Below are 24,193 nucleotides of genomic sequence, written 5' to 3' on the forward strand. Positions count from 1 at the left end.
CTTTGAAAAATGCTCTACAAACAAAGTTATCATTGTTATTACCATTGATTTAATTGATGCAGGTTTCCTAAAGATTTTCCTTAAGAATTTCATTTTCAATCGATATTTTTTTTTTTTACTGAGGTGTTGTCATGTTTTGTAGGATAATGTGCAATGTTCATAATGCACTGTGCAAAAAGCCAATGCAGAGCTCCAATTTGCCTATTTCAGTGGCCTTTAAAATACAATTTGGTAGGTAAAACATTGTCTCATTTTGTTTTTAAAGGTCTTATGTCTTTATAAAATCAAATCCACCGCTCACCACACACTCACAGGAATTGTTATCCCTTGAAACTCCTCAGATTAGTTTAAAGCTTGGTAAATTAGCTTTTTGTTTCTTCGCACCAAACAGATGTAACAAATTACAAGAGGTATTTCAATAAGATAGGTATGTATTGTTAGATTGTTTCAAGTGTGTGCTTGATGATATGCTTGTACTACAGTGTTGCTGCTTTGGTTAGTTGACATGATTTTCTACATTTTACTGTTTTATTGTTGCTGTCGTTAGCCTATGTATCTGTCCTTTACGGCAGACTCTATTCTAGTTAAATAACTTTGTCTTTTTACTGTCGTTTATAATCCTTGATAGACATTGCTGCAAGTTATTTTTAGTCTTTTTTTCCATCACTTTATTGCAGTTACTGTTGTAGATGAATAACGTTTTTGGACAATGTTCAAACTTATAAATTAAATTGTGCTCAATTTTGACAGTGTTTTCTTCACTGTAGACGAGTCAACTGGTAAGGAAACTAGTTCTTGAATACAAAATGATGCACATGACAGCAAATCTGAGTACCAAACTATATTTATTGTATACAGTAGTAAAAGACCACAAATAATGTACAAATCAGTAGAGAAACAAATAACATGACAAGACGTGGGCCCCGTTCTTCATACATTTACATGACTTAGCTCGAATGTTAGCCAGCTCAAAAGATCCTTGCCCGGCTATCTCGGTTCTTCAAGTGCAAGTGGAAGGCTGTGTTGAAAACTGTGCTCTTATTTTGTGAAACAGGAAAGCTAAAACCGGTTCGCTACTTGTGACTTGGCTTGTGCAGAGGCACATCCTCAAGAGTTTTAATGCTTGTTGATGAATGACTGCGGGAAGGATGAGAGTTGGGGATCCTTAAATAAAGTTTATTTTTAGACTGATTTGAGCCAGAGAGGACAGTATTAATTCAAACAGCAAAAGCAGTACAGTGAAGCTCTTTCAAACACTCGTGATAAATATTCAATTAAAACTGTTAAGCTGTTGGGATTAACTTTTAAGTAGAACACATACAAATATAGAGCTGAACATGTCGTTAACTAATTACCGTTTAAAATTAACCTTTCTAATGTGGCTGGGAAAACTACACTTAAGCTTATGGAAACATTTTAAAGATTACTTGCAACTGGAGCTTGTGTTGCATCACTGTAAATACGGTATAATGCAAGAATTAATATTGCAACTGTCAAAATAACTGTGGGGTTCATACTGAGCCAAATTAAAGGGTTTTTTGTGTTTTTTAATGCATTGGTTTTATTTTTTGTTTTGTATGACTACTCCCCTGTTCAGTTACAACAACATGAACCAATAGTGCCTCGTAAAAAAGGAAAGCCTCATCTGAAAATGGAATTAAAATCAGGTAACTGAAAAGTGTTGTCATGATCCAACTCACTCTGAATGAGCTTGCAGTTTCACAGGCTTTGAGCGCGAGGACTACGCGCTCCAACAACTCTTGCATTTTTATCCAGACTGAACTGAAAATCCAAGCTCATGTCAGACCATCGACAATCAAATCAAGCCAACTCGGTTTTCTGCGTATGAAGAACGGGGCCCTGTGGGTACAGAACACTTATCTCCCAAACTCCATTGGTTGGCCTCTCTGCCCTCCCGATATGCAACAAACTGCATGCATCCTTCTCCGAACTGTTAAATATTGGAGACACTCATCACCACTTAACATACTGCCGCTGTTTGCATCACTGAAGTCGGGGTTTTGAACAAATGACCTGCTCTTTATACACGAGAAAACAGCTCGATAGTTGACACAGCGGTGAAAAGTGTCTTCAAATTGTGTTAACAAAAACATACTGACTCACACTGGGCATCTTTGCTCAAACTGGAAGCTGCTCCAATTCAACACATGTCTAGAATCAGCTGTCCCATCAGCCTACACTCGCAAGGACAATACAGAGATGAGACAGCTGATCCCAAAACAGTGTTAAGGAACCACCTTCCAGTTATCCACACCCGCAGCCCACCCTCTACGTTCACCCCCCAAAATGTAAAACCCACAAGCAGAGCCGCTTGTAAGAACACCGTAGGGACAGGCCACTGGCCACTTTATCGCAAATAGGGAAAGAAAACAAAAGTTATGTCTTCCACGTCAAACTACCCTTACACAGCCAGAACCCAACCAACTCCAACAAAGGATGAATTAAATTTCCCTCCCCCGAACAGGCATTTGTCTGTATGAGCGAATAATAGTCTGTACCACGCATACCCACAGAGAACCTCTCTATTAGTAGAAGTCAAAGAGGAAGCAAATAACATTAATGAAATACAAACTCCCTTAAAATGTGACAGTTTTGACCTTGCAGTTTTAGAGTGATCCAAGTACATCAAATATGAAATAGAAGTTCGGTCTTTGGAGTATTGGTCCAAGCCCCACAACTTTTATCTAACATCCACTCTGATACTTCTGTACAGAAAAACAAATCAACAAGCCCCCTGGGTGTTAATTCTTAAGAAAAAAAATTTCAAAAAAATACAAAAACATTGCAGAACTCTTTAGCAAAAGCACCTAAAATGCAGAGAGAATTAAAATACCTTTTTTGACAGAAGAACAGGAGTCACTGTTCAGACAAGAAAAAACAAACAAACACGAAAGCGAAGTGAAATGGAAGGCAGGTGTGTATTAAGTTCAGATCGTGCTTCCACTTCAAAACATTTTCATGCCCAACTGACTGTGACCCCCGGACAAAAACTTGCAGAGCCTTCGCATTCGACCCCTGATGGATGAAAACCGTGACAAACTACTGGATACTAAGCTTTCACTGGAGAGTGAATGAGAAGCACTGACAAACCAGGAACAGCTGTGACGCGCTGTTGGTCCAATCACTGCCTGCGGTGCCAGACGGAAATGTTGTCCTGATTAGCCGGCGGAGTGACTGTTGACACGCACAAAAGTTCAATCCTGGCTGAGACAGTACATAAACAGCTGAGGAGCCCCCTCCCCCGACACACCTGACGAGAAAACCATGACAGACATCTTTAAACTGAAGAAATAATAATAATATTAATAATAATAATAATAACAGGCTGAGAGGAGCGATGGGGAGGGGAGGGACAGTGAAGGTGGCTGAGGGCGTGGTCTGAAGGTGGCCGTCGATGAGGTGGTGAGGGCTTAGCAGTGCCCGCCTGTCTGCTGCTGGAAAACATCTATGGTGTCTTCATCTTCCATCTCCAGCTGAGAGGAGCAGAAGGTTCAAGTTAGTGGATATAAACAATAACTGGACAGGTAAAATAATGCACAGATGGAAATATAAGACCTGACAGACATTGAATGCCTGCAGTGTGCAGCCTATGTTACATAATCGTCCCTCAAATTGTGAAAGGCTGCTCTAAAGTGTGTAGAAAAATAATTTCCCTAAGGTTTTAAGAGAATATAATGGGGGACAGAGCATTGTATCTTACCTGTGCAGGTGTATCCGTCTCATTGATAGGCTGGCCATCAAACCTGAACCTGATCTGCCTTATTGCGAGACCCTGCAGGAGCAACACAACAGACACAAGGATGAATCCATGCATCACTTACAAGGTGAAGTGTGCAACTAATGGGGAGGTTGACTGTGGTGTTACAGAAAATCCCAAATAATTGTATGCTGCTGGAGAGGAGGAAAGGTAAAAGCAGTTATTTGGGCTTTCAGCTCACCTGTCGTTCACAGTACGCCTTCATTAGTTTGCTGAGCGGTGTGTGTCTTTTGATTTTGAACTGGACCACCGACCCATCTTGCCCTGCAACCTTTAGGTTGATGTGATCGTTCTCAGTCTTTACTCCCTCCTGCAGAGACAAAGGGGTTTCAGGTGACACAGACCACAGGCACTACACTACAGTCACAGACCTACTGTATAAACAGTGCACTGTTAGAAAGCTAATGCTAACTAAGCTACCAGACTGCAAGCTACCTATTACATTAGCTGCAACTTTAAAAGACACTTTAATGTAAATGCGACGTGTGGTGAATTAATGGTAACACTGCTGTGTAGATATTTATGCCAAAACAAACTTACATTGAGCAGAATAACGCAGTCAGGTCTCAATATGTTGCTTCAACCACAGATGCTAACGTTAGCGTGATTAGCTCCGGGCTAGCTAGCTGGCACGGCAGCCCTTTGAGACCGATGCTGGGTATAGCTGCCGGCTAACGCTGCTAGCTGTTTTGTTTTGTTGTACTGGGGCACAACAAGCACCGGTATATTAGAAAACAACAATAAAAACACGGCTACTGTAGTTTTTATATTCGTGCGTCACCTCCATTAGCGCTCTTTTGTCGCTGCAGCAGTTGCGGCATTTGCGGCGTTGCGGACACAACGTTAACGTGGTCCCGTTTCGACAAAGAAAAAAATCCGCAAATGACAATCATGGTGTAATGGACGTTTCTGCTCCCAATCTTCGAGACTATGCCTAATAGGAGAGTGTATCTCATATTTCCATCTACAGGGTGATGTGTAGGAGCATATAAATTTAAATATGGATGTGCGGGCGCTCATTCATTTGCGAAACAAACACTGCGCCGATTCAGAGAAACGTGCAAACCAGGCCATTTTAGATTGCACATCTGAGAAATGGTTTGGCAGGAGCTCGACTGAGCCATCGCTACAAATCCACAGCTTTTAAAAGGTTTAAATCTTACCTTTGGCTTTTCCTCTGACATCCTGGCTGTATTTTGTGTGCGGGGCTTCAGGAAAATCGGTTAATTGGGCGTTATTTGTCTTTCTGCCGCCTTCTGTCCTCTCCTCTGCTCCGCTGACGGGTGCGCGCTTTGGACCGCCGTTACAAATATATGATTGGACCTGAGGAGACCACGTTATTAAACAGCGGGAGCGCGGACGCGGGAGCGCGCACCTATGCAAAATACGCGAGCACGCGAGCTGAAGAGCCTACCAAGGCAATACTGGGACAATGCATGTGTTTATATTTATTTTAGTCACAAATAAATAAATAAAGTCACGACAGAAAAAAACCAAATGTGCAAAAACAGTGTTTGACATGCAATTTTTTTTTCTTCAGCACAGGCAACTGCTTAAATTCCTCTTACATGCAACCGACTGTGCTTTTTAAAAGGTCTTGAATTGTGAATAAATACACTGAGACCTTCTTGAAGAGGTGGTCTTGGTTACAAATGAACTCTGGTGCGGTTCATTTGTGGTGAGAACGTGTTCCGACCTGGATCTGAACCAACTGCAGTCACATGACACATTGTTTGGGTTAAACATGAGCATGTTACAGTCCTGGAGGATTATTAATGTGCACCTCCTCCTGTACTGCCTTAATATGCACATTCAGCACATCCAATGCATCAAAACATTGTTTTCTAGTTGGAGCCGCGCCTCGTTTTCAAACTGTATGGTTTGACTAAAATGAACAATGACAGCAATATAGTCCATGATGACCAGCGCTAAAATCAACCTGCGTAGTTGTCCCTCTACTGTGACATTAGAATGTGTTCTTCATTCTTCTTCAATTCTTCAATGTTTTGTTTACTTCCTGGATTTTCCGACATGGAAATTCTGACCAATCAAATGCACAAGGCATTTGATCTGGTCTGCTTGTAAATGGTGCCGTGAGAACACGAACCAACTCTAGGCAATTATACAAATTTGTGACAAAATTAGTCCGATTCGGATCAAAGCAAGACGACTCTAGGTCTGAAAGCACTCTAAAATTTGAGGACATTTAGGGCTCACTCTGGACCTCTGTTGGGTGTCAGGGGGATCCACCCCTGGCACTTTTTTTGATAAACAAGGTCCCTGGCACCTTATTTATATTAAAAGTCAATCCATCCATCCATCCATTTTCATCCACTTATCCAAGGCCGTATCGCGAGGGCAGCAGGCTGAGCAAAGCACCCCAGACGTCCCTCTCCCCAGCAACACTTTCCAGCTCCTCCTGGGGGACCCCAAGGCGTTCTCAGGCCAGATGAGATGTATAATCCCTCCAGCGTGTTCTGGGTCTGCCCTGGGGCCTTCTACCCGTGAGATGTGCCTGAAACACCTCTAACGGAAGGCACTCAGGAGGCATCCTGATCAGATGCCCAAACTGCTTCAACTGATCCCTTTCGACGCAAAGGGGCAGCAGGTCCACTTTGAGCTCCCTCCGGATATCCAAGCTCCTTACCTTATCTCTAAGGCTGAGCCCAGCCACTCCTCTGAAGAAACTCATTTCGGCCGCTTGTATCCACGACCCCATTTTTGGTCATTACTCATAGCTCACGACCATAGGTGAGGGTTGGGACGTAGATGGACCAGTAAATCGAAAGATTTCAATTTTCAATTTCCTATACTAAAAGTGCAAACTATAACATTAATTTATGCTAAGGATAAATTCTGATATCCCAACAGTATTTGGGATAAAATGGGCAAAAATTATTTTGGACACAATAAAAATGTTCTTTACTTCACACAGCAGGTGTCAGCCTTTAGCCTCTAAAGCGGTGGTTCCCAACTGGTCCAGCCACTGGGTCCGGATCTCTCCCAAGTCACTGGTTCAAGGTCCACACAGTAATAACTATCGAGCTTCACTGAGTTAGTTTGCTGTCTCTGTCAAATAGCTGTCCATTAGTCACTCACTCTACAGCAGGACACGGCACTTCAAAATGAAAGCTCTGTGCTGGAAAATAAATTGTGTTTTTTAGGAACTTCACACATTCACGTGTCACTTGCTGTCCATTCAGAATGGACCCGTGACCCAGCAGTTAGGAACCACTGCTCTAAAGTCCTTTAGTGAGGTGTTTTCAGCATTTAAACTCCTCCAAGTGAAGTACTGTATTGACAGCCACCACAGTTTTAATCAATTAACTTTCACTTTATAACTGAAGACACAAAATATAAGGCAGAAAATTGTGATTCTAATAAAAGCACAACAGAGGAAATACACAAACAATAAACGTCCAGTGCTACAAATGAATTCGTGATTAGTCCAAAGTCTTTTATTGGCTTGTGTCTCTACAGGATATACAGGCAAATGTAGAATTAGGCAGACTTCAATCCAACTTTAGGATCAACACATTCAACTCAAGGTAATGGTTACTTTCTGCGGGTGAAGATAAGATTTAATGTTGACCAAATCTAATGCCTTGAAAAAAATCTTCTCTGTTAGTGGAACATATAGCAGTAAGACAATAAATATGGCCTCCTATACATGTCAGAATAGGAATGAGTCCATTTGAAACAAGAGAATAATCACACAAAATACAAAAATAGGTTCTTATTTTCTACGTACGTATATCACTAAATCAGCAGCAGCTCAGAGGAGCAAAACAGATGAAACTTGTAGATGCAACAGATTTTTATTGAGCAAAAGGAAAGAATTATTCAATGGATTATTTTCCTATCTGTACAAGTCAACTCTACAAGACCTAACCTAATAAATAGTATAAGCAGACTGATGCTATATAGCCACAGGATAGACCGTTATAGTCTTGAAGAACAATGCTGACACTTTGGTTACAGCCTCTCAGGTCATCACATTGAACACAACATTCCTGTTCATCGGCCAGACGAGACTTTCTATACAAAACTGATTTCACCTTCCTAAAATTCTCTTAGTCATAGTTTACAGTAATTATCATGCCTTTACTCACAACCACAAGAGAGTTAACTGATGTTTGTTGTATGAGAGGTCAGCGGGCAAACAGAAGGGTGGTGGTGTAAATCTCAGATCCTCTCATGCAAATTTGGAGTATGGATTTTGTCCACTCAGACCTGTGGAAACAAACACCCAAAATGAGTTTAGTTAATTCTCTTATCAAAAGATCAGACACTCACATTCAGCATTAGGAACAAAACAACATGTCTGCACTACTATTATGTGCACATGTGTATAAAAGAGAAAAGAAAGTGTGTCAGCGAGTGAGAGCTCACCATATTTCTTCCTGATATCGTCATGCCTCTGTTTCATTTCTGCCCTCCTGTAAGAACAAAACATTCCCGTCTGAGCAACACAATGACTGATAATATTTTTCATACTCTCAAACACTCCCAAAAGTCGTCTGGCCACAAACCAGTTTGGGCTGGTGACAGTGTGACGTGTGCTTTTGTGGTGTGCTATGAAGGGAACTGATATGAATCATGACCAACAATAGAACAGGAGAGCTGGTGCATCAGGTGCTTTGTCGTTAGTACACCACGAGACAAACCTGCAGATTGAGACTATTAGGAGACTACCTGAAAGCAGTGGCACGGGCGGTTGTACTGTAAGGACAAATATAAACAAATACTGTAAATCCCTGGTGAATCAAAACGTCAGCTGGACTTAACGCAAACTTTATTTGCCTAAAGAAGGCGCTGCCACGACTGAGCAAACTAATCTGCGCACAGCACTCACAGGCCACCCAGAGTGAGTCAGTCATTAGAGTTTACAGCTGATCGCTGCAGTGTCACGGGAGAAAGTTACAGGCTGAAAGAGCTCTGTTTACGGAAACAATGTCAGGCCAAAGTATAGAAGGGTATAAACAGGGCGAAGCAGCATGGATAAGGAAGTGTCAGGTTTTTTTTTCATTGGTGGAGAAAGCTCTGCACAGAGAGATTGTTCTCGATAAACCTGTAAACTTTCTTGATAAGAGAGCTTGGAAAAGGTAGTGGCAATGGAGGAAGGGCAGATTGCATGCAACAGTGCATTGCTCCACCGCTGGCCAAACTCAATCAAGATGCAACCTGATAAAAGGAATGAATTGCTTTTGTGTTTTACTCCATTATAAACCATTTTAATTGCAAATTCAAGTCCACCTAATGCACCTGAGGCTCCAGAGGTTACTTGGTGAGAATGACGCCGTCTCTTGAACCATGTTTTTGAGCAGGAGAGCTACTGATAGACTATGAATATAAATATACACTCACAAAAGAAGAAACAGTGTCTATTTGCATCAGGTGAGAGAAGTCACACTGCAGCTCTTCAGCTATTTACACCCATCCCTATGACGCATTATTATGGATCCCACTGTGAGCTGTGAGTGGCTAGTGCTGGTCATGTTGACACGTCTAAGTTAGAAGCAGTTAGTATTAGGGTAAATAGGTCATGGTCTCAGATATGTTCTGGGATTTAAGTGGTGAATTTATGAGATAAAAAAATACAAATGTGCTGCCAGAAAGTCAGGTGGCATGGTATACAGTCCAAAACAGTAGCAAGACATGGTGGCTGAGTGGGTTAAGCACAGGACATACATACTGAAGTTCAAGTCCTGTGTGAGTCAATAATGATGGCTGATCCATTTAAGACCTTGCTGACTTATTATTTTCAGGTTTTAAAATGAATAAAGCTGCTGAATGTCACACTGTACATAAACGTTAGCAGAATAGCTTAAGACAGTGGTTCCCAACTGGTCCAAAAATGGGTCGCAGGTCCACTCTTAATAGACCGCAAGTGACTCGTGAACGTGTCAAGTTTATAAAAAACACACTTTATTTTTGAAGTACAGTGGATTTCTGACACAAGCTTTTATTTTGAAGTGCCGTTTCCTGCTGTAGAGTGAGTGAATAACAGAGACAGCAAAATAGCTTGGTGACATGGCCAAGCGCAAGTATGACACTGAATATGTTAAACTGTGAGGACACTGAAGTAATGACTAAGGAGAAATCTGGACCCTGTGGCTGGACCAGTTGGGAACCACTGACTTAAGAGACCCATTTACATTAATGTCATATTCTGTGTTGCTAGGACGCCCAGGAGTGCAAATAGCCACATTTGCTATTAGCACCCCGGTGTAAATAGCATTGTTGGCTATGGACACCTGGGTCCAAATAGCATCTGCCATTAGCAAACCAGGTCAGGCTTGAACCTGTATCACACACACTCGACGTCACATTAACAGAACATTGTTCCTCACCTTTCTTCCTGCTTGGTTTTCATCTTATTGGCCTGTTTCTGCATCTTGGCTTCGAACCTCTTGGATCTGACACACAAACACAAGACCAAAAAGTTAGAGTTATGGTTAAATAGGTCAAAGGGAAGTACACAGTGTGTGTGTGTGTTGAGTGAGGACACCTAATGGCTGAAATTTCCCAGCATAGTACACGCAGATCACGATCACATGATATCACCTTGTAATGAATTTAGCTTCAGACTAATATGAAGAAAGTTACTTGACAGGGTGACAAAGGAAGTAATCCATGGTCAGGGGCCCCAAGTGTCACCCCTGGCTTTCACATGCAAAATGCCACTCAAAGAGATGCCTACTGACCAGGAAGAGACTCAAAATGACCACAAAGAAACATAAAAGGCTACAAAAAGACCGAAACAACTACAAAGACATGCAAAGAGACCACAGAAAGACTCATAACGACTGTGAAAAGGGGCAAAAAACCCACAAAGAAATGCAAAACAACAACAAAAAGAGGCAAACAACTGTAAAGTCTCCGTGTTTTGCTCCTTTGTAAGAGAGGTGATGGGACCTTTTGCATGTCTATACCCAGGGGCCCATCATCTTAAAGTCATGCTCTGGCCTTAAACACACCAAACCCATACTTAAACCCTGCTCTGTGACAATAAGTGTGTACCTAAACCTAACCGTCTCTAACCTCAACAGTCTAAATGTAACTTGGATCACTGACAAGCCACAAATAAAACTTTATCATCATCCAAACCACCCTGGAGGGACCACTGTTGCCATTCTAAAGAGCAAAGTAGCTGTGTGCTGCCTATGTTGATAAAGGGGTGGTAGAGGGTAAGACAGATATTTATAGAAACAAAACTGAAAGGGCTGAGTGGGAGGGATGGAAAATCCAGGAAGCAGATTAACCACAAAACCTGATTTTCATCTAAATACTTCAAACATTTACAATAGATATGTTCTTACTGCTCAAAAAGTGTGTGATTTTGGATTTAATTCTCATTCAAATACACTCGTGAAGAGTCAGTATTTAAAAATAATAACTGTTTTTGTTATTTTAAGTGTCTATATTATTTTGTTACTGCCTCAAATTGCAGTTACTGTAAAAGACAGGTTACAGTACACAGTCCTCCACTTAAAGTCCATCATATAAATACTCTATAAATACAGCTGCAGATTCCTTTCATCTTCATCTCTCACAGAGCGATAGGCTGACTGCACACTCACCCGAAGTTCTCACACTTGCAGCAGCAGAACAGGCAAACCAGAAGGGCGATGATGATGATTCCTCCGATCACTGCCAAGGTGATTATCAGCGTCTGGAAGTTCACTACAGATGGAGAGAGAAACACAATGACAAAGTTATGCAGGAGTCCACAGTCACAGATCGTAAAATACATGCTGTACCTTTTCTTTTCTTTGTGTTTCCCTGATCTAATCTCTCTGATCTTCGTATGTATATTACAAGGTGACTATAATTGACTGCAGCACTCATATCTACTTGTAATGTTTGATTGTGCTGTTATTTTTAGGATGTGAGACATTAGGGCCAAATTATTTATTAACATTAGTCAGGTAAAGCAATGTTTTAGTGGTTTTAGGGAATGTACTCCTCCAACAACATGTTTGGAACAAAATCACTTTGTAATATAAAGCTTTAAACTTTTATTTACGTGTTGTTTATAGCTTTGAGCAATGAGATATAACACATCTTCTTTGCAGCTTCCATGTTGTTTCCACATCATGACTAAGGATGTTTTCACATACAGTCCTTTTTAAACAAACCGAACCCAGTCCTCTTAAAGTGGAACAACAGAAAACGGACCCAGTTCTTTTTGTGTTCACATTGTCTTTTTGTGCACTCTTTCTGTTCACACACTATAGCCTATATATATTGATATAGTATTATTTTCACTCTGACATGGCACTGCAGTGCGGCTATGATGCCCCTCGCTTTCAGATGAGCTTAAAATTGGAGGAAAACCTTAGCGTTTCTGTGCTGTAGACTGTTGCTGTTTGATGTATTCTACATTCCACATCTGGAGATGTGCAGTATCTTCTGTGGACCAAACTACTCATCGTCCTGCGTCCTTGCAAGCGTTACAGGCCGACATGGTTTTGTCTGTTTTTTCAAGCATCACAGTGCAATAGCACATGATCTAGAGGGCTATAAATACAATGGTAAGGAGCAAAGCGAACCTGGAGCACTTTGTGTTCACAAGGCACAGGTTAAGTGAACTGCACCGCAGTCTTGAAGCCAACCAATCTCAGGCCACCTCCTAAGGTGGTTTGAATGTAGTTAGCTTCAGAGGAGTCTGAGTTCTCTTGGAGTTTTTACATATGCGCAAAAAATGCTGAGTCACAGCCGAGTTCGTTTAGAGGGCTGAAAAGGACTAAGTGTGAAAACACCCTAAAGCTCATGAACACAACAAAGTCAGAAGAACGACTCTCCAACTCAGGAAATGGGACCATCCAAGCAGCACGTAAATGCATGCATTCACAAAAAAAAAAAAAAAAACTAACTGACTTTAGCTTCTCAAATGTGATTTGCTTATTTTCTCTATCTTGTATTGTTATAAATTCATTATCTTTGTGTTTCGGACTGTTGGTCTCTGAAAAGATCCTCCTTAGACTCTGGCAAATTGACATTTTTCACTATTTTCTGATGTTTCATAGACCAAATGAACAACAAACAATTTTTACTGGCAGTGCCACATCAGACAAATGTAGCTGAGTAACCTGTGACATTTGGTGGAGTTTAAGTAAAAAGATGCACAAAATGGAAACTTTCAAATAATGTACACATGCCACAGAACTGTGCTTGATATATAATAGTTGCTTTTTGTACAGTAACTGATCAGTTAAATCAGGGGTGTCAAACATACGGCCCGTGGGCTAGAACCAGTCCGCCAAAGGGTCCAATTCGGCCCATTAGATGACGAGACTAAGAGGTGCCAGGTTTCAGGAGTAAGTTAAACAATGTGTTGCCTACTTTATGTAAAATTCTGCGTCAGATGCTTTTCTACCCTGACCAGAATACAGTTCTCTGATATAACAATCAACACTTACTGTGACCATGTTTAAAAAAATTGAACATTGTGGAAAAATATTGTCAATGAGCAGCTTCAGTTCAAAAGAATCTGTAACAGGAAATGTGTGGATAAATGCACACGTTATGACAGTGAGATGGAGACTGACTGAATGTGGGAAAATTGAGACATACTTATTTATCTCGAAACATCTCAGGCTGTTTATCTGTTTTGTAAAAGGATGATCATCTACAGAATGTACTTGTTTCTTTACACAAAGTAAAGGGAAAATATTGGAGCTGATTGTACTTAGGGGTTAATGTGCGATGGTTTTACTGGTCCGGCCCATCTAAGATCAAAGTGGGCTGTACGTGTCCCATGAACAAAAATGAATTTGACACCCCTGTCTTGCCTTGAGTTTTTTAGGGAGGTCTTTGTAGCTTTAAGCTTCCAGCCTCTCCAGCGCAAGCTTTTCTTTAGTTTAAATTAATAAAAATCTGAGTATATGTAAAGTAAAGTGTGACTGTATATATGTGAATGTCTATGTGGGTCTGTGTGTGTGCTGTCTTACTCCAGCAGAGGCCCCAGCGTGCATCGTTCAGCGGACAGAGTGAATGGGGTGGAAGGATGGTCCTCACTGGGTATGTAACACACGACTTGGTGGTGATGCACCAGAGACACTGTAAAGATACGAAAGCACATGATGACCTCTGTATTGTTTGGACAAACAATGATTTCTGAGGTATTCAGGGCACTTGAAGGATACATAACATGCACACATAAAGTAGAAAATGGAGGAGGAAGGTGGGAGTGGATGACAGATCAGTTACTCCCCAAACCAGTCTAACAGGTGTGGAGGTGGAGGAGGAGTCGCTGGCTATGGTTGCTCCAAATTGGACGTTTCTTTCTTCATCACGCACACACACACTCAGAATGCAGAGGGAAATCAACCCAGCTGAAACAAAAGCTTTTCTCCCAGGACGTACCGTCACATTTTTCAGACATTCCTCACAGCTTGTCCCATTCTTCGTCTCGCACACTGTAGGGAAAAAACAAGCCACTTGTTTAGTACTTCCACAGAGTGTAAATAAGGGAGTGAACTCAGTCAACATGATGTCACTCAGACGCACAGACACAGAGAGTTTTGGCTGGAAAACACCATGAGAAGCAGATTAAAAACGAGGCCTGTTCTCGCTGTGGTTTCTGTAACTACTGCTAATCCTCCTGGGACATTTTTCCATGGAGACACACGGCGCAGTAAACACACAGGCTTCACACCAGTCATGTTATTATCAGAAGACCGCACAGGACAACAGCTGGGTTTGTCTAAGACGAGCTGTGTTTCTGTAAAACTGGGGTGTAAACAAACAAAGTCTCTTTCTTGTATGCTGGGTTTATTTGTAGCTACTCCTGCTGGAACAGAAACCTGAGGGGGGTTGTGAAATGAAAAGAGACTCATTGTTCCTGCTGAGAGGTCTCAACAATACAGATATTAAACTAACAGACACAATGATATCAATGCAATCACAGTTTATTTTGCTTTTAAAGCTTTCTTTCTCATATTTTATGGGAAATAATCTTAAACCAGAGACAATTGAAGTGTAATTTGGGACCAACACAGCTCAAATTAAGTTTTTTAGTTGCTTGATGTCCTGTTATATTCTTATTTTCTTTACAGAAGGAGTAAAACACAAAAGAGTTGAAACAACACTGACCTAAAAAGAGAAAAAAAAAGGATTGTAATTCAGGGCCAAAGAAAGGCTTCAATAAATCAGGTGACATTTCTATCACTGACTTTTTAGGTATCTAAAAGCGATTATTTTAAATTATGAGATTATTTCTTAGCAGCCATGAATTCCTCAATCACCACAGACTCACTGATTCCCACTCCTACCGTGGTTAGGTGTTGTAGACTGGGCGAAAACCGTCGCCAAACCGAAGACAAGCAGCAAAGCAGCGACAACAACCCGTGAATCCATCATCACACCGCTCGGACGCAGATTATTCCAAATGTTATTCCTCAGACTTTTCGTCTGAAGAGATTTGAGACACCTGTGAGCACAGAAACAGGAAATGTTTGGGCTGCCGAAACTCGAGAGGTGAACTTGCCGAGAAGGAACCAAAGGCTGAATCTTGACGCACGCTCATTACGCACCAAAGAGAAAGGAGGGGAGGCGTGTCTGTGCGTCTGGGTGCGTGTTTTCCTTGGCTGTACGACGAATTCTGCACCTGAGTCAGTGGCGTAAGGAAGTTAAGAAGGGCCTCAGTGCACAGTATTGTGAGGGGCCCCTCATGCACGCTATTGTGCATGTCCTCATGGTTGCATGTCTGACAAAAATATCAAAGAAAGTAAGAAATTAATAATTTAATGTAATAGTTTTTTAAGTCTATATATAGATTGTATACCTTTGATAAAGAAAGCATGTCTTTTTTTAGATAGCCACTGACTATATAAAAATCAAAAGAAAAAGAAAACCATGGAGCCATGATGGGTTTGCCTTTTTGAAGACATATATAGCAAATGACACTGTTTTTAGAGTAATATAATTGTAGGGCTATCAAGCAATTAAAAAAAATAACTCATTAATTTCATGCTCTGTGATTAATTAATCTAAATTATTCACATGCATCAATTGTTCCTGTAAATGTTTTTTTTTTAAAAAAAAATCTCAATTCAAATTGATTTTTGCAGGTGTGTCATAGCAAAGCTGCTGGATTTCAGACACAATTGTCCCCCTGTCCTCTACCACCGAATCTGGTATGCAGTCCACTGCAATCTATTTTGCAAGGGAGTCAGTCATTCACAGGTAGACTTACTCAGTTTGCATTTGAACACCTGGCTGGACCGGTGTGCTGCTAAATGCTTTGCTTTGAGGTGATATTTCAGGCTTTATGGTATGAAAATTCCAAACAGTGCTGCTTTCAACAGTTCCATCTGGGCGTTTTATTTTTTATGATTCAACTTTTATTGAGTTTTTTTTAAATTTTTTACAAGACCAAACTAAAAACCAGTAAAAAAAAAAATAATAAGGCAAAATTAAGATACACACTCTTATTGTGACAGTAAAACATAAAAGTAAAAACAATAAATAAAATAAGTACATAAGAAGTCCAAAACAGGTAAATTAGTCCATGCTCAATATGTTAACCAGTCCAGTTACCAGGAGACAACCACCACACTGTTACATGTCCATTCCTTGTCCCATGTGAAATTCACTGCCCACAGGTAGTCTTCCAATAAACAGATCCTATCTGGGCGTTTTAAAATGTAAATGCTCCATTCATGGGGCCAAACAGCGTCGTCTCGTCTGCCTCTATCATGTCACAAAGCCACTTTGGCCCCTGACCTGAATATTTGAATCTTGTTTGGTTATCAGTACAAACCCAAGGTGTAAAAATGATAATTTGCTAAGATAAGCTGCTGACTACTAGCTGGAGCTTCATATTTAAAGTGTGAGACCAGATTCATGAGCTGATAAAAACAATTTGCCAAGGAAAGCTAAAAGTAGCCTTCTTTCTGAATTACTTTTATTACTTAAAAAGTAATCTTAAAGCAGAAATTACCAAGAATGAAAGCGAAATTCACATCTAACGAGTCTCAAAGTTTTTAGGTTGCTTTATGTCCTACAGTTTGCTAAGCCAACTGACTGCTAGCTAGCTTCATATTTAAAATGTGAGACAAGTTTTATGAGCTGAGATAGCCTAAAAATGTGCTAAGCTAAACTAAATGTAGCCTTAAAGCCCCTACAAGGAACTTTCATTTTGAGTTGATTTTGGCGACCCTGTGGACAAAAGCGGTAGTGTTTTGCCAGAATGAAGCCTACATTTCCCATGAGCTCTAGCGCGTATTGTTGTAAAGATGCTTACCTGGCTCGCGCATGTGTTTGTTTTGCGGATGAATGAAACAACAAGACGGGAAAACTTTGCCCCCACTCCTATCGGGGATCCCAGCTCATCTCTGCCGCGCCCCAGCTCCACCTCTCCAGCGTAAGCGCCACCACCGCCGGGGTAAACGCAGAGGTCAGCTGGTAAGGCTGAAGGCCTGTTTGGCGAGCACTTCCACAGCTTCATGGACTGAGTATGGAGCGGTGCCTCGCCTCTTTATTTCTCAGCACTCGCTGGACCCTGTCAACGCCTGGCTGGTACCTGTCGTCAGCCCGGATGAGGTGTTCCAGCCCCACAGCCCCTGCTCTCCTTGTCCCCGCTGGCGCGGGGTGAATCTGCGCAACCTGCGGCCTCTGTGTGTGGCTCCCAGGACAGCTAACGCCGTGGACCCGCCGGCTCCTGCCAGGATTGGGCTGGTAAATGCTGGATCGCTAGCGAACAAAACGTTTATCCTGAAGGATTTCCTGACTTCCCGAGGATTGGATTTTCTCTGTGTGACTGAGACGTGGCTGACTGTTGGTGAGTCCAGTGCTTTCACAGAACTTTTACCCGATGATTGCTGCTATTTTAACTCCCCGCACGTCGGGTCAAGGAGGAGGAATAGCGGCTATTTATAAGAGTCACTAAATGTAAGCAGCTAGGTAAGATGACGTGTGCCGTCCGAGTGCCGTAAATCGTTTCGTCCTGGAAGCAACCTGGTGCGGACCCGGACACAGTTTCCTAAAGGTATGGATATACACTATATAGAAATAGCTTATCTTCACACCGATGGTCTCATTTGCTGTTGTAGGTCACGCACAGACATCAGCAGAAACGAGAGACTTTTGCATATCCAGTTAAAAGTTCATTTTAGCAGCTTTAACCTAAGATTACTTTATAATAAATAATCTTAAAGCAGAAAATACAAAGAATGGAAGTGAAATTCACGACCAACGGGGCTCAAATAAAGTTTCTAGGTTGCTCTGTGTCCAACAATTTGCTAAGCTAAGCTAAGCAGTTGCTAGCTATAGCTTCATGTTTAACAGAAAAAAAACCTACCTAAATGAGATAAAATGTAGCATTCACCCTAAGAATTTCTGAATTATTTCAAGACTTATAATCTTAAATGTCAAATATCTTGGGGTGCTCAAACTTTTGCATGGTGCTCCTTTCCTTTTTTCACTCTACAATTGTACAACACAAGAAAAAAATACACAAATCTATCTTAAAATGTTGAAAAGCATGATCTATTTTTAGCTTTATGCTACGTAGATATGTCAGCTACTTAAATTAATGCCCTCTCCACTGTTTGTGTGCCAAAATAAACTCATAAAGACAACATAAAATAGAGGACAATAATTCCAATAATTTATTAAAGCATAATTTTGTAAAGCCAGTTACAAATAAAAAAGAACAACACACATAGTATCTCTCTCTTTCTCTTTTCTTTTTTTTTATAACAAGCACAATGTTTTACTATGTTAATGATGATAATAAGCATAACATAAGATAAGAATGGGCCCCACTCTGGCCGCCTGCGGCTGATAACAGGACCCTTTGTGATGAAGTTGCCCTTGGAAACAGATCTGCGATCAGAAATCTAACTTCCATTCACTGCTGTTCCCTTTAGCAAAACACACTGATCGCATTTCAGCAACTGCGGGGCAACTTCTTCCTACTCAGTGTAATATCAGTGACAGACAGAACCATAGATGTAGAATAACCAGAACACACAGCTCCAGGCTCCTTTGTAAAATTATGGCTTATGGGTTCTCTGGTTCTCCTCTCATTTTAGCCAAAACTAAAATAACCAAAAGTTCAAAGTGGAACCTGTGAGTGAGTTCTGCTTATTCTAACTCTATAGGCAGGATCCCAGTGGGCTGTGTGTATATGCAGCCAGGGCCGTAGCTACCATTGAGGACGCTGAGGTCATGTCCTTGGGGTTTTTCTGCAGGAATTTGGGGCTTTTCGGCAAAGGAAATACAGGGAGTTTAAATTTAGTTGGCTGATTGCAGGATTTTTAGACATATTCAGGCCAAATAAATCAATACTTTCGCCATGTCCTCAAAAAATGTTGTTGCAACTAATGTGTGAGATGATTTGAAAAAGCATTAACCTTTTGAAACCTGGAGCATCATCACTTTTCTTGTGCTCCTTTCAGACGCCTTTTGCTAATATTTAAACCTTTGAACCCTAAGCAGATTGGTGAGATTTATTTAAATAAAACATGGTATAAAAGGCAATGGGAAATTTGGTAAGAAATGTCCCACAAAAAAGAAAAAAAAAAATTAGAAAATTATTATTTTTTTAAAAACTAGTGGAAAATGAAAAAAGCTAGGTAAAACTATATTTATAATAATTTTTATTATTTAATTTTTAAATTATGTTACAGAATTATTATAATTTTTAAGCACCTTTTCCAGGTAATTCCTTGTTTGTTGTTTTTAACTTTCTTTTTTCTTTTTTACTAATTTTCTTGATTTCAATTTTCTCTTTTTGCTAGTGTGTTGCTAGTTTTTGGGGTAATTTCTTCTTTCATTGCTCATTTTCTTCTTCCCATATTTTTAATGAAATCAAGACAATTTGCTAAGGTTTCAAAGGATTAAGGAATAAAATTCGTGACTATATCCACAATTAATTAACCTTCATAAGAAGATAAACTATGACAAATCCCAAATTACAATATGTCTATATATCTAGAGTGTAGGGGTTGATTTAGGGGTTGAAGGTGTTGGCTCATGACCTCAATATCTCTAAAATCTTGGCTACAGCCCTGCATGCGGCACTCCACATAGACAGCAGACAACTTTCACCACAGGAAGTTCAAGTTCACTCAAACGTCTTGCAAACCGCAACTGTTTTTAGAGCAAATATTAACACAGAAACTTGTTTGGACACTAGCTAGAACAAATTAAGACAATTAATCTGAGCATGTTTGGTTGTTTTTTCCGTCTTATCTAAGTATTCCCTCTAGATATCCGCTGCAGGGAAACACTTTGTTAACAAAGGTGTGTTATATATGAGGGATGCTGCTGTCTACCTGCAGTGCCGCAGAGTTAGGTGACAGAACAGTGACTTCACTTTCAGTCCAAAAACACACACACACACACACACACACACACACACACACACAAAGCAGTGATGACTGTCAGCATTCCCAGTGCACATTTAGAGCCATCTCTGAGCCCATATCCTCACAGTGTCCTATCTGCTCCTCTTAGACTGAGACTAAAAAATTCAATATATTTTTTTAATACATAATCCTCCCAAACACACCTTTCAATACATACAGTACAATAAGAATTAAATAACCCCTAACCCTCCCTTGAAATCCCATGCTTTTCCCTTAAACTCACAATCACAACACCATTCTTCGCAAAGGTTAGTCATGTAAATACGTCTTATTTCCAAGGAATACACTCATTAAAATCACTTCTCTTTTCTCATTTCCCTTTTCTTTTCCAACTGATACACCATAAATACACTCACGCACACTCACAGACACGCCAGCATTCCTGACACAGCAGTTCAGGGTGGTTAAGATAGCGGGGGGATAGCTGTTCATAAACAGATTGGAAACACAGACAAACCGGAGCTCTTACGCGTTATTGTTCAAGTCACTGATCTTGGTAAAGAAATAAAGAGAATAGCATGGACAGACAGGGATATACAATATTCTATGGCTCCAATTAACGCTGCAGAGTGAGTCCCACAGACGACAACGATGATAAAATCATCAAAACACTGTGAAAACATGGCCGCCGCAGCAGCCTGTCAGTGTTTTTACTACTAATTTCTCCGTGAGTCACATTAATGGCACAGCCAGTGAACGATGTACAGTGTTGGCATCATATTCAGACATACAGTGGTCATTATTAACACCATTCACTTGCATGTATTTTACACAAGAGGTGCCACATTGCATTCAGCATGGCATCTATATACTGTACAGTGCAGAGGGGCACCGGAAATTCAATAATACCTCCTATAATGCGTGATATACAGTACAAAACGATACATGTTGGTTCAGTTTATGTGTGTGAATATACAGTAGATATATGTGGCGTGTGTTATATGTAGACATAGATAGGGAAATGTTTCGCCTCATATTATTCTGGTTGATATTGTTCTCCTTGTAGAGCCGAGTGAGGCCATGCGCCAACTCTCCGCGTCAAGTTAAACGTGACCAGAGAACCTCCAAAGTAAAACCTCCGCTTCTTCTTAAGAATATCTTTTTGATATTGTTCAGAAATATTTAAAGCCACTTCCTTTGGCTGCGTTTTCTTCTTGTGGCCACACGGTGGCACTGACGAGCGAGTGAACGAAACGCCATGTCGGGCAGGGAGCTCCTTTCCCCCTTCAGCAGCCCTTTGAGTCCTTTTTCTCATAAACAGATGTGATACAGCTAATGTTACAGATAAACGACAGAGAGAGAACAACAGAGAGAAAGCAAGCAAGAATTCAGCATAATAACTTAATACCAATAGCAAACGAAGATGCAACAGGAGTGAGGACACATGAAGAGAAAGAGAGAGACTCTTGAAATTGGAGGAGTGAGAAAGAAAGGTTTAACTGAGAATGTGTGGCTTTCTTCTGTCTGGCAGTGCACTGGGGGCGTCGGGAGTGGGGTAGGGGGCGCCACCTGGGACAGACTGGGACTGGGCGGCTGAGTTGTGCTTGTTATTACTGAGTTTTGTCCGGAGAAGGAAAGCAGGGAGAAGTTTGGAGTGTGCTTAAACATCTACATGCAGGGCTACAACTGGAGGGGTTATGTGTTTGAGAGGACCGTCCCAAAATACAGGTTGATTTCTTTGTCATGCACATTTTAAAATTATCCCCCCATCCCAAGCGAGACCCAGGCCAGGAGAGTGTGCGTTTGGCTTCTGTGTCCACTTCTATCTTCCCCATTTTGATCTTCCACCACACTTGATTCAACCTTGAGGATGGCTGGTGCGACTGCCTCCATCAAAACCAACCGACCGATGCAGGGGGGGCCGAGGCATCTGTTGCCACTGGATGAACCGAGGGGTCTGACTGGTTTGTGGCGATCACCTGACCCAGGTGCTGCTTACGCTGGTCACTGACATGATGCTGCAACGTTTCTTCACCACCATGTTGATGTAGGCCCTCATGATCTTGGTGATCTCCCCAACCTGAAGAGAAATAAGAAAGTGGTGGGTTAGTATGTGCCCTGATCTGAAGAATAAAGAAAGAAAAGGTGAATAATAAATAAAGATCTCTCACCAGTGGCGTCTCAAAGAACATCTCCCTCTCGTCCACGATGATCTTGTAGGTGCACGGCTGTGAAGCTCCAAAGAAGGTGATGTGTTCGTACTGGAAGGTCTCCAGTGGTTTAGGTTCACCCCGTTTATACACCGACACGTTGTCAGCGCTCACACTCAGCCACAGATCATGAGGGAAACCTCCTTCTTTACACTACAGAGGCAGAGGAAACAAAGGAGAAGAGAACAGAAGACATTACCCGTCAGGTGTTTTGTAGATTTTTGCACAAATCTCTGAAATCTGTTATTTGTTCTTTTATTTTCTCACCTCCACATCAAACAGAGTGGATCCGTATCCAGGCCACTCCTTGATGATGCTCATGTATTTCAGCATGGCCTGATGCTGAGGCATGCCCTGCAGCCGGGTCCACTTCTCCAGGACGCTGGTGCGTGTGGCGGACGTCTCCTCCTTCACCCACATCTCCAGCATCTGCTCCTCCTCCACCTGCAACCACACAGATCAGCCGATCAATGAATAGCTAACCAGAAAGCAATCCAGTTTGCTGGCAAGTCCATCTGTCATCAAGTAATCCAGACTAGTCTGACTGAGTCTATAGGGAAGAGATCCATCACGTCACACTTGTCACACTGCCCCACCATATGGCAGTGATCTAGAATTCAGAAAAAATATTTCCCAATGTATGGGTGTAAAATCCTGGATGGCATATTTAAAGGCTGTCCAATTCACTAAGACCTCCTGAGCTTCCACAAAGTCAAGTATTTCTACAATATTTCCTTCACAGCAACAAAGAGGCATTGATTTGATAATAGAAATGATCATGAAAGTAGCCTTTTAAAGTTCATAAAATGATATTGAATGATATTCATAGAATGAAATGATATATATCACAATAATATAATATAAATCAATTTACAGAATTAAACAAAACTTTGTTTATTTATTTAACTTATTTAAATGAAAAAGTGAACTGTACAAAATAGTATTGATGCATGATATTGGATTTTTGCCAACATCCGATATGCTGATATGTAACGACTCATTTGACCAATACCGATATTGATATACATTCACTTTTGTCCCCACTTATTTTAGTGATCATCAAGTCTCTTCTGTAGTGGAATTAACATCATATTATGCATGCATACTCTTACTGTGATGGCCTGCCAGCAGATGGGGACATGAAATACAATATTTTTCAATGTATTTAATATTCATTCACTGTGCAAATTAAGAAAAAAGCATGTTGGTTGACTCTAAAAGCTGATATTAGCCAATACCAATGACATACTGATATTATCTTGCATCACTACAAAATAGTCGGACTTAAATAGTGTCATGTGAACAACCTTTATCTAATATAAAACCACAAAAATAAATACTAGTGAAATTGGTAATGCATCATTGCTGGTCACAGTCTTGGAAAAACAACACTTGCCCCGCTGCAAGCACTTTACAAACAAACACTCAAATGTTATCACCACTGAAACATAATTCAAAGGCATAATCTATTGACCTTTGACAGCTTTGTGTGTCTTGCTGATGCTAGTCTAGTGTACAAAGTGATTAATGAACTGGTTGGCCCTCCATTAAATGAGTTCATGCAACTGTGCTCAGACAATGGGAGGACATGAAGGACGACCAACAGAGGTGACTGTGCAATACAGCACAGATCTACTGAGTTTGGTAGATCAGTCTTCTCTGATAGAGCTACAAACTATTGGAACTTAGTACCAAGTGAGATAAAACAATGCAAAAGCTTTGTTGGGTTTAACTTTAACACAAAACCGTGGCTAAAATCAAGCCAATCATGTACCCATCACACATGAACTCACCCAAATGTGAATTTAGTTGTTTTTCACATGTTGACATTGTGCGTTTTTTTAATGACCATACCTGTGTCTTTTTAAGTTTTATCTCTTTAA

At 40.9% G+C, this 24,193-nt stretch overlaps 3 protein-coding genes across 3 annotated transcripts in view; all 3 read right to left on the minus strand.

The window, feature by feature from the left end:
• Nucleotides 1-826: 826 nt before the first annotated feature.
• sumo3a (small ubiquitin like modifier 3a) lies at nucleotides 827-5,100 on the minus strand. Its single transcript, XM_033643197.2, has 4 exons — nucleotides 4,942-5,100; nucleotides 3,960-4,088; nucleotides 3,722-3,793; nucleotides 827-3,494 (listed from the first exon to the last, which is right to left on the minus strand). Exons 1-4 carry the CDS (start codon nucleotides 4,960-4,962, stop codon nucleotides 3,432-3,434), a joined length of 285 nt encoding a protein of 94 aa, XP_033499088.1. The 5' UTR covers nucleotides 4,963-5,100; the 3' UTR covers nucleotides 827-3,431.
• A 2,114-nt stretch (nucleotides 5,101-7,214) lies between these two features.
• pttg1ipa (PTTG1 interacting protein a) lies at nucleotides 7,215-15,304 on the minus strand. The gene is made up of 7 exons (XM_033642103.2): nucleotides 15,058-15,304; nucleotides 14,150-14,202; nucleotides 13,735-13,843; nucleotides 11,362-11,464; nucleotides 10,132-10,197; nucleotides 8,171-8,217; nucleotides 7,215-8,011 (listed from the first exon to the last, which is right to left on the minus strand). The coding sequence occupies exons 1-7, from the start codon at nucleotides 15,143-15,145 to the stop codon at nucleotides 7,974-7,976; spliced, it is 504 nt and encodes a 167-aa protein (XP_033497994.1). The 5' UTR covers nucleotides 15,146-15,304; the 3' UTR covers nucleotides 7,215-7,973.
• Nucleotides 15,305-19,752: 4,448 nt separating this feature from the next.
• The window catches only part of myo10l1 (myosin X, like 1), a 77,904-nt gene continuing 73,463 nt past the window's right edge, over nucleotides 19,753-24,193 (minus strand). Inside the window, exons 41-43 of the mRNA XM_033642773.2 lie at nucleotides 22,578-22,754; nucleotides 22,272-22,463; nucleotides 19,753-22,180 (exon numbers count right to left, since the gene is read on the minus strand). Of these exons, the coding sequence (XP_033498664.1) occupies nucleotides 22,076-22,180; nucleotides 22,272-22,463; nucleotides 22,578-22,754 (474 nt within the window). The 3' untranslated portion in view covers nucleotides 19,753-22,075. The remainder of the gene's footprint in view (nucleotides 22,181-22,271; nucleotides 22,464-22,577; nucleotides 22,755-24,193) is intronic.

Source organism: Epinephelus lanceolatus, chromosome 15, assembly GCF_041903045.1.
Source record: "Epinephelus lanceolatus isolate andai-2023 chromosome 15, ASM4190304v1, whole genome shotgun sequence".
Taxonomy (NCBI): domain Eukaryota; kingdom Metazoa; phylum Chordata; class Actinopteri; order Perciformes; family Serranidae; genus Epinephelus; species Epinephelus lanceolatus.

Coding starts and splice junctions, on each gene's coding strand:
- pttg1ipa (XM_033642103.2), bottom strand. CDS start 15,145: ATGATGGATTCACGGGTTGTTGTCGCTGCTTTGCTGCTTGTCTTCGGT. Junction 14,203..15,057: donor GTCTACAACACCTAACCACG/GTAGGAGTGGGA, acceptor TTTTCCCTACAG/TGTGCGAGACGAAGAATGGG. Junction 13,844..14,149: donor AATGTCTGAAAAATGTGACG/GTACGTCCTGGG, acceptor GTATCTTTACAG/TGTCTCTGGTGCATCACCAC.
- sumo3a (XM_033643197.2), bottom strand. CDS start 4,962: ATGTCAGAGGAAAAGCCAAAG. Junction 3,794..3,959: donor AGGCGTACTGTGAACGACAG/GTGAGCTGAAAG, acceptor TTGCTCCTGCAG/GGTCTCGCAATAAGGCAGAT. Junction 3,495..3,721: donor AGACGGATACACCTGCACAG/GTAAGATACAAT, acceptor TGCTCCTCTCAG/CTGGAGATGGAAGATGAAGA.